Source organism: Podarcis gaigeae, assembly GCF_964106915.1.
Source record: "Podarcis gaigeae genome assembly, chromosome: 6".
Lineage (NCBI taxonomy): Eukaryota > Metazoa > Chordata > Lepidosauria > Squamata > Lacertidae > Podarcis > Podarcis gaigeae.
Window position 1 is genome coordinate 56,161,881 of NC_139682.1, and position 16,015 is coordinate 56,177,895.

The window sequence follows — 16,015 nt, forward strand, 5'->3', positions numbered from 1 at the left end:
GGAGCAAAGACTTTCGCCCCCCACCGGCCTTCAGAAGAGGTCGGGGGACAGACTGTCCCCGGACCTGGTCTGAAGGCGGTTTCCATAGGAACGCATTAATTGATTTTTAATGCATTCCTATGGGAAACCGTGCTTCGCAAGACGAAAAACTCGCAAGACGAAAAGACTTGCGGAACGAATTAATTTCGTCTTGCGAGGCACCACTGTAATCTAATTGCACAGGAATTTCAAAGGGGAAATATATGAGTTTCACAAGCATGAGGCTTCCTTTCTTTTTTGGATAAATGCTCACCAACACTATATGAAGACTTGTAAAACTTTGTGGAGTTTATATATTTAGATGCCAATTATATGGAGTCCAAGATACTATTTCACCCTAGTCTGCAGTACTTTAAAAAGGCTTAACAGAATCCAGCTGTGTATACAAATGAAAAATTCTACTTATGATTTCTAATTTTGCAATTTTATTTTTTTCCTTTTAAAAAGTTTTTGGCACTACATTGTTCTGTAAAGAAATGACAATCTTTAACACATGAAATCCCTTTCTAATTTCTTTTTAGAACAATAGATATAAAGTCTGAACCAAAGTATGATAAAGCTAATAGAAATTAACAACTTAATTTTAAAAACTCTCTTTACAGTTTATCAAGATAAAATAAAACACAGTTCCCCTTAAAAATAGGGTAATAAAATAGATGACATTTGTATCACTTCTTGTGATACTGGTAAAAACTATATTTTATATCTATGTACAAATGATACAGTTAAAAACAGTTTTAAATAATCTCTTATCTAAACATGTTGCAATAAGATTTGAATCCAGAACCTGATTTCTTCCCATCCCCTTAATTAAACTTCATTTTTTCTGCTGAATGAAATTCATGTTCAAATGTGGGTGTCCTTGGGACAGAAGTGAAAACCGCTGGTTGTTCTGCATCAGTAAGCCAGCTGAAAGAAAATAGGTTACAATTATTTTAGCAAAAACTATCCAAATCCAATTTAACATTTAGGTTGAGTTTTTAAATTCCTGCAAGTTTAACAGCAGAAAGGGGCACTTATGGAAAAGAAATAGGCTGAAATACTTGTGGACCGAGGCATGACTATCAAGATGGAACAAAAAAATGCAAGGGTGAAAGAACAGTGGTTCTCCAGATATTGTTGGATGCAAACTCCCATCACCCTCAGCCAACATGGCCGATCCTCAAGGGTGATGTGAGTTAGGGGACCACAGGTTTTCCACCTCAAGGTAGGAGCTTCATAAGACGCCCCTAAAGCTTGGTATCTGGGATATCTACTTGCACAAGCAGGTTCACATTTAGTTAAACCAATGAATTATTTTCCTATTAAACAGGCAGAGAACAGACAGTGCACAGCAAAGAATTGGAGTGGAAGTGGTTGTTATACAGATACATTGACAGTTGATATACACAGGTAAATTCAGAAAAGACTGCAGCTTTTTATAGACAAGCAACCTAGAAAAGATCTTTTGAGTGAGAGCCCAGTATGGCATTGCACTAGCACAACAGCTGTTCCTAGGAGACCTGTTCTTATCACAACAACTAAAACCAAAACCAATAAAAATAATAGCAGAAAGGTGAGAAAGTTGCTTCATGAAGATACTACCTTGAGGGTAGAAAGGTTTATTCAATGGATAGCTGGCATTTCCCTGCTGCATGTAGTTCGGAGAAATATTGTAAGGCCACGTCCCTCGCAGGAGAGGAAAATGGGCTGGGGTGCCATGGTCCCAAGGAACAGGAGGAGGAGGAGGGTTCGCTTTACCAAACTGTCCTGGGAAGCCCTGATCTAGTTTTCATTCAAAAATGAAAAGGAGATAAAAGATTACTGTATTTGAAATCACCAACCTGCAAAGCAAAATGCACAGCAGTAAGAGTATTTTTTAAAATTATGTTTCTCTTTACTTAATTTTATTTTTGGGCCCTCTGGAACAGCATGGGATTGGACATGGGCAGCGGCACTAGGAAAGGGAAATCAGAAGAATTTAGAAGGGCTCCCCTGTGGAAGTGCCTTTCTGCTTGTACAAGATGATTTTGGACCCAAGGAGCCATGAATAGACTAAAAGTATCCATTGCTGCTGAGCTGCAAGAGCTCATGGTGCTATAATACGTAGTTCCCTTCTGCATGCAGAAAGCAATCTTAAATATGCATACATGGATAAGAAATACAATAGAAGCACTTGAAGATCTGCGGGTATAGGGTGGAATATAAATTTAATTAAAAATTAAAATTAAAGAGTCATGTAAAACCAACAGGAGACAATCTGCTCCATTTTACATTATTCACTAAGTGATGGTGATAAAGTTGCGGTTCTGCAGGGGCAAAGGACAGGTACTCTATTACTCAGAGGCGCTTTTATTACCATTCATTTTTTGAGGTCCTAGCACTGAAAGCTAGTTTCTGGCCCTGGCTCAAACTGAGCCTCAAAATACACTGATCTTTTAAGGAAAGGTGGTGCAGGGTTTCTTATTAGCTTGGATGGGATCCAAAGGGCTGTACTTAATGTTCTGCTCATACACTGAGGTCCTTTTCCTTAACACACACACCTCAAGCTGCTCCTGAAGCACAGTATTAAACGCAGCACAAGGGGATGCAGCTCAAAAGGAAACGGGGCAGAAGTTCTGCACAGAACTCTTTGAAGCCCATCCCTATTGAAGTTCAGATTTGGAATCAAAGTTTCTTGATAGAAAGCTCAAACTATTATCTCTTTAAATAACTTGTCAAATGCTATGAAAATAGCCTCCCAAACCCAACCCACTTTTTATGTAGCCTAAGCAAATACACGGCAATTCATCTTTTTCCTAAAAGGTTCCTCATCTGCACCCCAGAATATACAGCACAGTCAGAATGAACAGGTTCAGAAACGTTAAGCAAAGAAACAGTCAGTATTTGTACAAAACAGGAGACAGGAGAGTTACCTGAGTTCCCCACCGTGCCATTGTTCACCAGTGAGCTTAGAGTCACAGGGTTGTGCCAGTGTCCCTCATGAGTACTGCTGGGGATTCCTACAGGCCTGGCAGCAGGCTGTGCAAAGATGATACTGGGATCATTCAGGCTTACGCTGCTCTGGTTATTGGGCGGGCTGCTGCTACTGCCAGCCCTCACAGAAAAAGGAACATTTGCCGCGTGAGGAGGAGGATTACCCGGTGCAGAGTGAATAACAGGCCACGAGGTGTTAGGAAGTTGGATTTGGTGGTGGTGGTGATGGTGGTGGTGGTGGTGAGGGTGCATCTGAAATAGTCCCAGGTTAGGCAAGGTGGCATACTGACCTGGGGGAGATTGGGGAAAGTTAAACAAAGGCAGCTGGACCTGGTGGGGTGGTTGTGCCCCTTGCTGGGGCTGCAGAGCATGCTTAGACTGGGATATTGGTTGTGGCTGAGTCTGGTTAATGGAGGTTGGTGGAGAGGAATTCTGAGTAAATTGCTGAGGCTGTGGAGAGTAAGATGACTGACGCGAATCAGACTGGAGAGGGGAAAAAAGGATGTAGTTCGTATTAGTTCATGAGTTAGTTAAGTGTTCCATTTAAGCACTTAATGCTAAAAAGTCTTCACAAAGGAGTGTCTTGAGCTCTAGGTTTACTCAACTACTGTCTTTGAGTTGAGATAGGCTACATATAGGGCTGGACTATCCATTGTGAGGACTTTTTATGAAGAACTAAATTCTTCATGACTGCAAGTTTAGTTAAAGCAGGCTTCCTCAACCTCGCCCCTCCAGATGATTTTTGAGAATACAATTCCGATCATCCCTGACCACTGGTCCTGCTAGCTAGGGATCATGGGAGTTGTAGGCCAAAAACATCTGGAGGGCCGAGTTTGAGGAAGCCTGAGTTAAAGTATAAGGTTTAACTGACAGCAGATTCACCATATTCACTCGGAGAGTTCAGATGACCTTAACATAATATATGAACAAGCTTTGTTGTTTGTTCTTCACTTCATTGGGGGAGCAAACAATCCAGGACATTTTTGTTAACTTCAATTTTACAAAATAAAAAAAATCCTTCCAGTAGCACCTTCAAGACCAACTAAGTTTGTTATTGGTATGAGCTTTTGTGTGCATACCAATAACAAACTTAGTTGGTCTCTAAGGTGCTACTGGAAGGATTTTTTTTATTTTGTTTCAACTACGGCAGACCAACACGCCTACCTACCTGCAACTTCAATTTTACAGTTCATCTGAATCAGGGAACTATAGTTACAAACTTCAGAACAATCTAAGATATAGTTTGAAGTTGGCTTTATATTTTGACTTGTTCAAAAGCTCTTAACCATAGTTTGCTGGTTCATAAAACCAGAAATTATGGTTAATTTCCTAAGTTGTTTCCTTGGTCATACAAAGGGACTGTGTGTGGCCAAAGATTTTGGTTATTAAAGCAAGGTACTATCATCTGAACAAAATCATTCTGTAGAACAAGCCCTACCACTGATAAACAGTCACTTGAACTCTCACTGGAATAAAACATGTAACTTTAAAAATGTCCTACTAATTTTCAGTCACCAATAGCATCTTAATTCATTGGCTCTTCCATTTGCTCTAAATTGTTGCCTCAATCCTTAAATATGCAAGAATCTGTACTTCTGAACTCTACAGAGGCCTTTTTACAGCAGTATACTTCACAAGCATTACTGTTATATTACTTACACAATTGAAATTGATTTCTTATATAAAATTTAATTCAGAAATACCGAATCAAATGAAACTTACACATTCTGATGTCTGTCTAGCACGTAAGGGTCTTTCCACTTGCTGTTGAATTGATCCAGTTACTTGCTGAGTGTTTACAAGGCTTCGGACTAACTGAGTCCCTAAGTGATAAAGTGTAAAGAATGTGTTTAATACAGATTAAGAAACCAACAGGCTGTGGTCCAAAGCAATGATATGTGTAAATAAAATTATTTATGCAGCCAAAACTTTATTTGCTGTACCTATTGCAACTATGTCCTCTGCCAGAGAGGTCCAAGGAAGACAATATTGGCTCCTGTGAATAGGGTTAGACCAGATATCTTCAACCTTTTCAGACCAAGGACCTACTTTTAACCCAAACATGCATTTTGAGACTCATTTCTTAATATTTTACCATATGGTGGTGTTGCTCCTGTTATGACCCACCTTGGATCAGGCTATGGCCCACTAATGTGTCTCAACCCACCAGCTGAAAACCAGAGAGTTAAAGAATAGGAGGCAAATCCTGCATCAGTCAGTAGGAATGCAAACAATTCCACTGGCTGGACCATGGGTAGCAAGGCTGGAATAAAGGACAAACAGTGCAGTGCTATGCATATCTACTCAGAAGTAAGCTCCATTACCGAGAGCACCGTTGCTTCTTTGTCTTGACTGTTTAAATTCCGGACAATCCCTTCTAACGTGTCCCACATCGCCACAGATAAAACATCTCTTTTCTCTAGTCTCTCTGTCTTCTTCCTTGACTTCCTTTTCATCATCTCTCTCATTCTCCTTTTTCTTCACTCTAAATGGGGACAGGTATGAAAGCATTTCTTAAAAGTATCCTTGAAGCTGTGTGACTTTCAAAAAGGCAGCCAAAGCCTTAAGATTCATTTCAATGTCCCTGTGTGGACAAAAAACTGATAATCGCATCATCCAAAACATGGCAGTGGCTTTACAGAGCTGCTGCATGTTCCAGCTGGGCAGAAGGTGGGGGGCAGGATAATGGTTGCACCTGTCTGAAGCTGGTGCACACACTGCCCATGATGGCTCAGGGCTGGCTTGGGTTGCAATGGATTTCTGGCTGGCTTAGCCCAGAACCCAGAAAGCTATGTTTCTGGTCTTTTTGTTAGCTGCCACTGTGAGATCCCATCATAGGGTCTTCCACCTACCAAAGCAGTGGGCAGAAAAGGAAAGTGATGCAGGTGTCATTTGGCAGTCAGAATCCAGTGCAGGTCAGCAGGGCATAATCCAACCCCTTCCCACCCACTGCAGCATGGTGCAAAGGAAGTTTTTACTGCTCAGTAAGCTGAGGAAACATGAGATGTACTGTTTGCTGCTATTTCATCCAAAGCCTACAGGACCCAAATGGTCCCTCAAGTTAACCTCAGCTCTGAATTGCCATACATGGTTCCTCCCATACCCTTTGCTTTATCATAGGCAAGTAGCCACTGCACTTGCCCTTCAAAACACAAAACATTTATGGTATTGTTCATGAAAACACAGGAAAAAATACACAAGTGGTAAGTAATTCACTAGAATACTTAGCACTGTTTTACACCAACTCCTCTGCCTAGTTATGCGTTCCTTCATTGGAAAGATAAAGTGATTTTCTTAAAAACAGTTTTTGAAAGAAAATTTAAGAGAGTAAGGTGCATTCCTTGAGGCAAACGAAATTATTTTCTCCTCTTTTCTTGCATTCAGCATAAAAAAAATTAAACTAGCTCATGTGTTTATTTTCCCAACCTCCTTTTTTTGGGGCAGTCCTTCATGTAATGACCAATTTTGCCACAGACACGGCAGCACCTGTCGTTGGGTGCCAGTTCTCCATCAGTCAATACTTTAGAGTTGAAAAAGTACTCCTACAAGGGGGAAAACAAGCTATTACCTACAAGCTCTCTGTATTCACTTTCTTTGAAGAGAAATGGGGAACAGGGGGGAAAGGAGGGAGAAACAGCAGTTGCATATCTCACTAAGTAAGGCATTCATTAAGAAGAAAAGGCAAAAGACAAGGTTGATATTTTCATATTTACAGTCTTGTAAAATATATTTGTAATAATACCAGACAGTGTTTTTTATAGCCTTATTTTTCCAAGAAATACAAAGTAAGTGAAAAAAGCAATATGTTTTACCCTAACAAACCAACTAAATACAAACTTTCAAGTTTTGCAAAACCTAATCATTGTGGTCACGAGGAACTAAGATAGCATTTACTCTACACTATTCTCAACTGTTGACTAGCAGCCTGGGATTGAATGCATGAGTTTTAGCTATTTGTCTGAGGTACATGACTTGAAATTCAAGTGTCTGGAAGAAGGACAGAGAGGGAGGAAAGGAGGAGCAACAGTTCATTAGAACTGAGCCCAAGAGTAAGACATTCAGTGTATGCTTGCATGTTTATGCAAGATAAGCTGTGAGAAACTGTGTTAAACACAGTCCTAAAAGTGGAAGTTCTCATATCCTGCTGTTGTTTGTTCAACACCAATACAAACATACACAAAATGTAAGTAATATATCTTGGAAGTAAAAGAACCAACTTGATATTTTAGGGTTCTTTTAAGACCTAACTGTTAAGCCTTGAGTTTTCAGTCCTACTGATTAACAATTATGACCAAGATCACTAAACCAATTATGAAATTAAATTACATGTACTCAAAAGGACCCATAGAACTGCAATAAAGGTACTTTGTGACCACAGCAGTAAAGTACAAGTTACAAAATAAGAAAACTTACAGCTTCTCTTCCCAGCACCGGATAGAAAGGAGTACCAAATAATTTTCTCCCATTGATTAATGCCTTCATTATGAAATTGGTCACTGTGAAAGGAGAGAAAAAAGCAATTAAAGAAGTGTCACTTTAGAAATTTATTAACACTGAATAGAACATTTTTCAAGTCTTACTTTTTCTGGATACTCCTGCACCCAGGTTATGATTCAAGTCAAAAGGATCTGAACAGAAGAAATAAACACAGTATTAAAGGAGCAGGGGGGAAAATTCCAACAGCACTTAATTTTGCTGTTAACAAATACTGCTGGTGTAAGACAGGCAAGTAACATTTTCACTAACATTAATAGAAGTTCACTTATAAGTGAGAAATTCTTTCAGGGGGATATATCCTTTATGTTAGATATTCCATAAGTACCTTCAATGGCGATGCATTTGGACGTCCACTGTTTCTCAAATGTGGTTAACAGCTTCTTCTGACGAATGCTGATGACATATTCTTTGAAGTCAAACTCTTCAGTGTAAAATCGCAGTAACCCTAACCAGAGTTCTCCCAGTGATTCTGTGTTTTTCCCAAGAGAAGGTAAACGGTTTTTCTGTATAAAAGTTATAGCAGATAAAGTACTTTATTGTGAACATAATACTTTTAAGTTTGGGATGGTTCCATAGTAACACATTGTGAAGTATGTGGCATCTATCTATTGCAAAGCTGGGCCATCCTGAACGTACATCTATGTGGTAGCAGGGAAAAGGAATAAAAGCATCTTTTACATTCATAGGAAACTCTCTACCTGTGAAAGTTCAGGTAAGGCTACTTCCTCTCTTAATGTGCTCATTGCAGAGGCAGATAATTCACTGGATATAAGAAGCATTGAAAAGAGAAGACTAGCCCACTTCCATTTTGCACTATATGTTGACTGAGCATCTTGCTTACTAGTGATCATCAGGAGTAAATAGGCATGAGAGCATAAGAAAAACCTTGCTGGATGAAACCACAGACATGTCTAGTCAAGCATCCTATTCTCAGTAGCAAACAGATGTCTCTGAAAACCAGAACACATGAGCTGGATACAACAAGTTAAATTTGTTTGTAGAAGAGTCTTACAAACAGTTTTGCTGAAGGTGAATGCTGGGATTGGCAATAAAAATAGCCCTGTGCTATTTCTGTAACCAAAAACCAAAGTGGCACATTTCCTGTTTAACAGTTGCCAAAATGCTAATTCTATAACTTTTTAAAGCTCTTGCTGCCACTATCTAATTTTGTACTTCTGAGACTTTCAGCTCTTCATTTCTTTACCGTTCCCTTGTCCAACAGATTCTGCAGAAAGGTGTTTTGTTTTTCATTTGTGCAATGCCAAATATATTGCTGGTGGTCTTATAAAAATAATAATTAAGTATGTATATGTACTTGTGATATAATACTACTACACCTAAGAACTCAATTACTATTCCAGAATTAGAACATTACCAGTTCTTCAGTATCATCAAAGAAGAAAGCATTCCATCCATCAACCATTCTCTGAGGGATCTGTTGTCCATCAAATATCTAAAACATCATGAAGAATAAAGGCAGAAAATGGGGTGGGGTGGGGGAGGAGGGGGTAATGAACAAATCCAAAATCAGAAAGTATTCTCTCTTTTGAAAAGGATGAAAATATCATAGAAAATATTACTAGGGCCCAGATGGATGTATTTGCAAACCATTAACAGTTAGTTCTGAAACAATGCTGGGACACATGCCTTCCTTGATCTGAAATGCCAGATTGTGGGAATGGGGGCAGGGAGACAAATGATTATTAAATTACTTAGTGGTGATAGGAATGCAGTCCATATATGCTCAAAAGGAGACTTGCACTAAACCTGTTTGTGACACCTCAATTTGGTTAAGGGCTGGGTGGAGTTCAAATCAATAGCTCATCATTTTTAACTTTTTAAAATAATCAAGATAAAGAACATTTTGTGCACTACTTTGCTTGAGAATGCTCACATTCTTCCTCATTTATAACAGCTTCACAGGTAATAAAAGTTCTGACATAAAAAGTTCTTCTCCATTGGAATTAATATGCTACTCAAGGCAAAGCATCAAATACAATGATTGCCCACACATATATTTCACATCTGAAAAGCAAAACAATCTCTTGTGTGCAATTATTATGTATGCTGCTTTTAAACTAATATTGAGGAGCACATTAATTCCTTCTGCAGTGGAATCCTGTGATGTGTGAAGAGTGGAAGAGTGGCTCAGTGTGATAAGACAGAACCCATGAAGTGGCATGGGAGATATGCAGTTGCAACTTCAACTCCTCTCCAAAAAAACAAGAGTCAAAACTGGCCTCACATACAAAATGAACTGAAAAGAAACATAATTCTCTAGCCAATCTTCCAAAGCACATTTTCCTGAAAACCTACCTCTTGAAGAACTGGGATTACTGGTGGATCTCTCTGTTGTAAGAAGTATAACACCATTAGGATATAGGCATATGAAGACAGACTTCCTCTGGATGCATCTCCAATATCACAGCGCTGGTCAAATACATTTTGAATATAGTGAGCATTTAACAAGATATAACAATGAAAAAAGAAAAGAAGTATTTTGTGATGCTGCCGTTTCTGAGAATGATATTGTCAACCTCTGGCATGCACATAACCTAAGTCAAACAGGCACAAGGATACGATTTCTGAAAGTGCTCATTTGTGTGACTACTTCCACATGCCCCTGATGACAGTGGACATGCTTCTAAAGCAGCAGTACCCATGTTATATTAGAAACCACTTTTGAAACTCATCAGAGTTCAAATATCATACACGGCATGTATGTCTGCTCTTCAAGGAAAAAGGTAAAGAAAAAATCCTACTACGGATTAAAGTACAGCTTTAGATTCTGGTAACTATGGATTTCATTTGGATTAATGGGGCACTAATTTACTATACCTAGTTCTAAAGCCAACATATAAACCCACATTCTATTATTGCAGCTCAAGTAATCTGTCAAACAGATATAATCCAACCATCAACAGGGACTTTGAAAACCTAATTCTGTATAGGACAGTATGATTATATATACTACCAGTAGCTTCTGCAAAAATATCAGACGCTGCTTGAAATCAGAAATTTCATAAGCTTCCAGAATTGTAACTGTTCAGAAAACCATTTAAAAAACAAGTTGCACTTGAGCTGTTATCACCTTTTGGGGACAAAAACCACTGAGCACACAAGGCAATAAGCTAAAGTTGCACATTATTTATATTTACCTTTGCAAAAACTTTCATTGTGTATCCCAAGTATTGTACTCTCGGATCAATGGCTGCGTATGTTGCAAGCATCCTTGTGTTGTGCTGTGCCTATAAAACAAGTCCAATGGTTTGGGTATCAGGCACACTTCAATTTGCAGACTGAATGTAAGAAATGTTGCAAAACAATGCATATTTACATTCTTACAAAATTTCAGGCAGGTCACAAACATAGCCAAAAACAATTCAGAGGAAGAGGTCACACTTCCAAGCAATGTGTGGGATCCCAACAATTGCAGGCCCCTATGCCCTCTGAATAACAGCTCTTGATGAATTTAAAGGAGTGAAACATACAGGTGAGCTTTTGACCAAACATCTCGACTTTTACTGAAGATGATACTTGCCAGTGTATTGTATAAGCTGATATCTCCTTCTAAGCCACTTCGTCTGTGCTCAAATTTTACTATAGGCACTTTGGCTGTTGTTATAGGCAGGATATTTCTTAAACCTGATAAGATAAGGTTTCAAGATGTGAAATACTCCCCTTAGCCAAAGAACACATAAAAATGCATATAAGCAGCACAAAGTTCCATACACATACCTGGATGCTTCTTAAGAATCTTTGCCAAATTTTCAATAATTTCCTTACAGTTTAATTTCTAGGAGAAATAAATAAAAAGCCTGTGTTACCTACATATTCCCACAAAGAATTCAGAGTAACCAAGTACTTTGAACATATATGCTACAATAATCTTCCTTCAACTATATAAAATGTATTTTAAAAAGAACTCCAAAGAGCAGGTTTAAACATCTCAGGAACACAATATCTCAAGGACCACCTCTCCCCATACGAACCGACTCAGACCCTGCAATCATCATCATCTGAGACCCTTCTTTGGGTGCCTCCCCCATGAGAGATCTGGAGAGTGGCAGCACAGAAATGGGCCTTTTCTGCAGTGGCTCCCCATTTGTGGAATGCTCTCCCCATGGAGGCTCACCTGGCGCCTTCATTACATTATCTTTAGGTGTCAGGCAAAAAAGCTTATCTATAATCAGGCATTTGGCCAATTCTAAGGCCTTTTAAATGTGTCTGTGGGAGAGGGGTTACTGGTTTGTTTCCCTTTTGTTTCTGTTTTACAGTGGTACCTCTAGTTACGAACTTAATTCGTTCCGGAGGTCCGTTCTTAACCTGAAACTGTTCTTAACTAGAGGCGTGCTTTCGCTAATGGGGCCTCTTGCTGCCGCTGCACCGCCGGCACATGATTTTCATTCTCATCCTGGGGCAAAGTTCTCAACTTGAGGTAACTCTTCCAGGTTAGCGGAGTTTGTAACCTGAAGCATTTGTAACCTGGGGCACCACTGTATTATGTATTTTGTGTTCTCATTTAGTATTTTAATGCTGTGAACTGCCCAGTGATCTTTGGGTGAAGGGCAGTATACAAATTGAATAAATAAAATAAAAGCAACAATAAAATACCTCTGCATTTTCATGGCCTTCTAGTGTCATGCAAATATCCAGGTCACTGTCACGAAATCCAAATCCATTTTTTGAAGAGCCAAACAGGCACAGCCTGGCCTTGTCTGATCAAAAGAAAGAGGGTTTTTTTAAATAATAACTTTAGACTCATTCAAAATATAACAGATTGTACATTAACTTTAAACTTCCACAAAATTCAAGAACAACTGAATTTATATTCCACTACATTTTGTAAGACAAAATAAACAATATGATTCAAATTATTGCAGACCCAGTATAACCACCCAAGTGTCATCTTGCCACATCTGCCAGACACAATAGTTTTTCCAGTGCCCCAAACAAAGCATGTTTTAATACCCATATATTCCATCACTTTTCAGTAATAAATAAATTCAAGATGTGAGGAAAAACACATTTCTGATTTCTTTAGACTATTTTTCAAGTTCTATTAATGTACAAATCTTGATTCTTGTTTTAATATTGTTACTCAATATGTTTGTCAGTTCTCTCAATTTCTCATTTGTGGTCATGGGCTTGACGCCAACTCCTTTTCTAACCTTCTTCTCCATACTGAAAACATTTAGGATATCTTCCTAAAGGATGAGGCATGGCAAACTAGATTTTCCTTGGCATCAGCTGGCTGATATATAATCTCAGCCTGCAGATACCTGTCTGCCAGGGAAAGATCCAAATGAGGAAGGAACTATTGCACATGCACTTAACTTCAAAAATTAATATCTTCTATTAACTTGCTGCCAATATTGATTTTAGATTCTTCTTTTTTAATGCTTCTTTTTTTGTATTGTTCCTATAATAATATAAAACATTGGTTTGAGTATTAGTGTATATAATGTTTTGTCCTCAAGTGCAAGGAAAGATGGTATCCAATGTAATAAAGAAATACAATTAGAAAATAACTCTCTTGGACAACTGCAAAATAACAAATAAATTGGATGTTTTTAAAAGTTTCCTGTTGCATACCATTATATTCTTTTCGAATAAATCTTTCCAAACTTGCCAGAATCTGTTCTCGGTTTTGTTGCTCTGAGAAAGGAGGCGATAATTCATCTAAACAAACAAAAACCTAAGTAAGCCATTCAGCAACATCCAAGTGTCAGAATTAAATATCCTCAAACATTTCTCTCACTGAATATTTTACTGATCCCTGTAAGTCATTAAAGTCATCTGGTGATGGTATTTTACATTTAGGATGCAACCATATCATCTTAAATATCAGACTAAACCCCTGAAAGGAAGGCAAAAGAAGAAACAAACTTATGTGTTGGCCCTGCAAAATCTGTCCATTATTAAAGATACCTTGGTTAACAAAACCATGCAATTCCTTGACGCTTTGGAAACTTACATTTGCCAAACCCACTGCAAAGTCTAAAACATCCTGGTGACCTTACTGTAAACTAGAACATATGAGTATACACTACTTCCAATCACAGAAGAATGCCTTCTTTCCACTGATTTAAGCAGGGAAAATCCCAGATTAATGTGGTTAGAGTTCAGTACCCTATTATTAACTATTGAAGTAGTACTCACAACCAGGTCAGAATAGCAAAACTTTACTTACCAAAACACCTTTTACATACTAGATCAAGTATTTCTCTAAATCTACTTGTCATTGGTGGTAGTGGTTTTAGATCAATTTTCTTAAAATCTTCCGGGCAGTCATTTTTGGAATGGCCATCCCTTTTGCAGATACTGCATACTATAGTTGGTGGCTATGGAAGAAACAAACAAAAATGTTTTATTTTAAAATATATTTTTTAAAAAGTGTTTTATTTTCCTTAAATATATGCAGCATATTCCAACAGCTCCTTCATGGATTTGACTGTGTCGACCACAGCAAACTATGGCAAGTTCTTAAAGAAATGGGAGTGCCTGATCACCTCATCTGTCTCCTGAGAAATCTCTATGTGGGACAAGAAGCTACAGTTAGAACTGGATATGGAACAACTGATTGGTTCAAAATTGGGAAAGGAGTACGACAAGGCTGTATATTGTCTCCCTGCTTATTTAACTTATGTGCAGAATTCATCATGCAAAAGGCTGGGCTGGATGAATCCCAAGCTTAAGATTGCCGGAAGAAATATCAACAACCTCAGATATGCAGATGACACAACCTTGATAGCAGAAAGTGAGGAGGAATTAAATAACCTTTTAATGAGGGTGAAAGAAGAAAGCGCAAAATATGGTCTGAAGCTCAACATCAAAAAAACTAAGATCATGGCCACTGGTCCCATCACCTCTTGGCAAATAGAAGGGGAAGAAATGGAGGCAGTGAGAGATTTTACTTTCTTGTGTTCCATGATCACTGCAGATGGTGACAGCAGTCACGAAATTAAAAGACGCCTGCTTCTTGGGAGAAAAGCAATGACAAACCTAGACAGCATCTTAAAAAGCAGAGACATCTCCTTACTGACAAAGGTCCGATGGTTAAAGCTACGGTTTTCCCAGTAGTGATGTATGGAAGTGAGAGCTGGGCCATAAAGAAGGCTGATCACCAAAGAATTGAATTAGGGTGCTGGAGGAGGCTCTTGAGAGTCCCATGGACTGCAAGAAGATCAAAGCTATCCATTCTTAAGGAAATCAGCCCTGAGTGGAAGGACAGATCCTGAAGCTGAGACTCCAATACTTTGGCCACCTCATGAGAAGAGAAGACTCCCTGGAAAAGACCCTGATGTTGGGAAAGATTGAGCGCACAAGGTGAAAGGGACGACAGAGGACGAGATGGTTGGACAGTGTTCTCGAAGCTATGAACATGAGTTTGACCAAACTGCGGGAGGCAGTGGAAGACAGGAGTGCCTGGCGTGCTCTGGTCCATGGGGTCACAAAGAGTCGGACACGATTGAACAACTAAACAACAACAACAACGATGTTCCAACGGGAAAAGTACAAGATGCAAGCAGCAAGCTCACTGGTCGGTTTTAGGGGAGTCACTATCTTTTCAAGCCTGTTTCACATGTTAAGAAGGCAGCAAATTTGCATATATATTTCATATTCCTCAGTTGGTTCAAATAATGCTGCAATTAGTCCCGGGTCCCCTGCCTTGTCCAATGATAAAACTGTTCAATATTTACTACCTCTGCACCCAAACTGCACAAGTTCCTAGCCCAAGAAAGAAGAAACGAATGGGAAAGATGGAGAAAAACCACATGTAAGTTTGAGGGTGGAGTGAAAGACTTACATAGCATTGAGTTTTAGTCCTTACTTCATAATAGCTCACAAAAACTCCAGAAACTCTGAACAGTGGTCAAAACGCTAAACGTTGCTACAATACATAAAGGCTTTATCTACTGTGGGTGGTTTTTTAAAACTAGTTCAGGAATGAAACTAGTTCACATGAAAGTGAGATTAAAATATACTTTTTCAAGAAATATGTGCTTTAGAGGTAAGACAATGGCACTCTCTCTAGCACTATTATTTGATTTCATCAAACCAAAGGAAAATACAGAGAATCCATGAAGCCTCTGCTGTGAATTCAACAACTCTTGGCTTCTGGAAGAATGTTAGAAAGTAGCCCTTCTGCCTCTAAAATAAGCGCTTTAGTTATCTGAAGAAAGCTGGCCTGGTAGAAAGGACTGAAGCTTCATGAAGGCAGATTCATTCTTCTTTCATCAAGAGATTCCTCACTGTTCTTAGGATTCACTGCAGTGAAGGTTAAGTCAAGTAGGAACAACTTGACACTTAAAAATGTCAAGAGAGATTTGTCTAAATGTCTAAAACTTTTGGAACAAATTGTTCGGACCTGTGGCTTTAGCAGATTCATTCTATTCAGCCTTTAGTTAAAGAAAAATTGAGAGGAAGGCATCATTGCCATATAGCTAGAAAATATCAAGGGTCTTCTGGTAATGAGAGTCAATGGAATCAGTCTGCTGACAAAAACATTTCTTTAGCAATG

General features: G+C 38.8%; 1 protein-coding gene across 2 annotated transcripts in view; it reads right to left on the bottom strand.

The window, feature by feature from the left end:
* Window positions 1-444: 444 nt before the first annotated feature.
* The window catches only part of TUT4 (terminal uridylyl transferase 4), a 33,364-nt gene continuing 17,793 nt past the window's right edge, over window positions 445-16,015 (bottom strand). For both annotated transcript variants that reach the window (XM_083742593.1, XM_083742594.1), the window contains 17 exons: window positions 13,685-13,835; window positions 13,087-13,173; window positions 12,106-12,209; window positions 11,230-11,287; window positions 11,033-11,136; window positions 10,650-10,739; window positions 9,808-9,921; window positions 8,867-8,944; window positions 7,817-7,994; window positions 7,575-7,622; window positions 7,408-7,490; window positions 6,421-6,536; window positions 5,319-5,479; window positions 4,717-4,817; window positions 2,934-3,477; window positions 1,624-1,803; window positions 445-948 (listed from right to left, as the gene is read on the bottom strand). In XM_083742593.1, coding sequence (XP_083598719.1) covers window positions 857-948; window positions 1,624-1,803; window positions 2,934-3,477; window positions 4,717-4,817; window positions 5,319-5,479; window positions 6,421-6,536; window positions 7,408-7,490; window positions 7,575-7,622; window positions 7,817-7,994; window positions 8,867-8,944; window positions 9,808-9,921; window positions 10,650-10,739; window positions 11,033-11,136; window positions 11,230-11,287; window positions 12,106-12,209; window positions 13,087-13,173; window positions 13,685-13,835 — 2,289 coding nt within the window. In that variant the 3' untranslated portion in view covers window positions 445-856. The remainder of the gene's footprint in view (window positions 949-1,623; window positions 1,804-2,933; window positions 3,478-4,716; window positions 4,818-5,318; window positions 5,480-6,420; window positions 6,537-7,407; window positions 7,491-7,574; window positions 7,623-7,816; window positions 7,995-8,866; window positions 8,945-9,807; window positions 9,922-10,649; window positions 10,740-11,032; window positions 11,137-11,229; window positions 11,288-12,105; window positions 12,210-13,086; window positions 13,174-13,684; window positions 13,836-16,015) is intronic.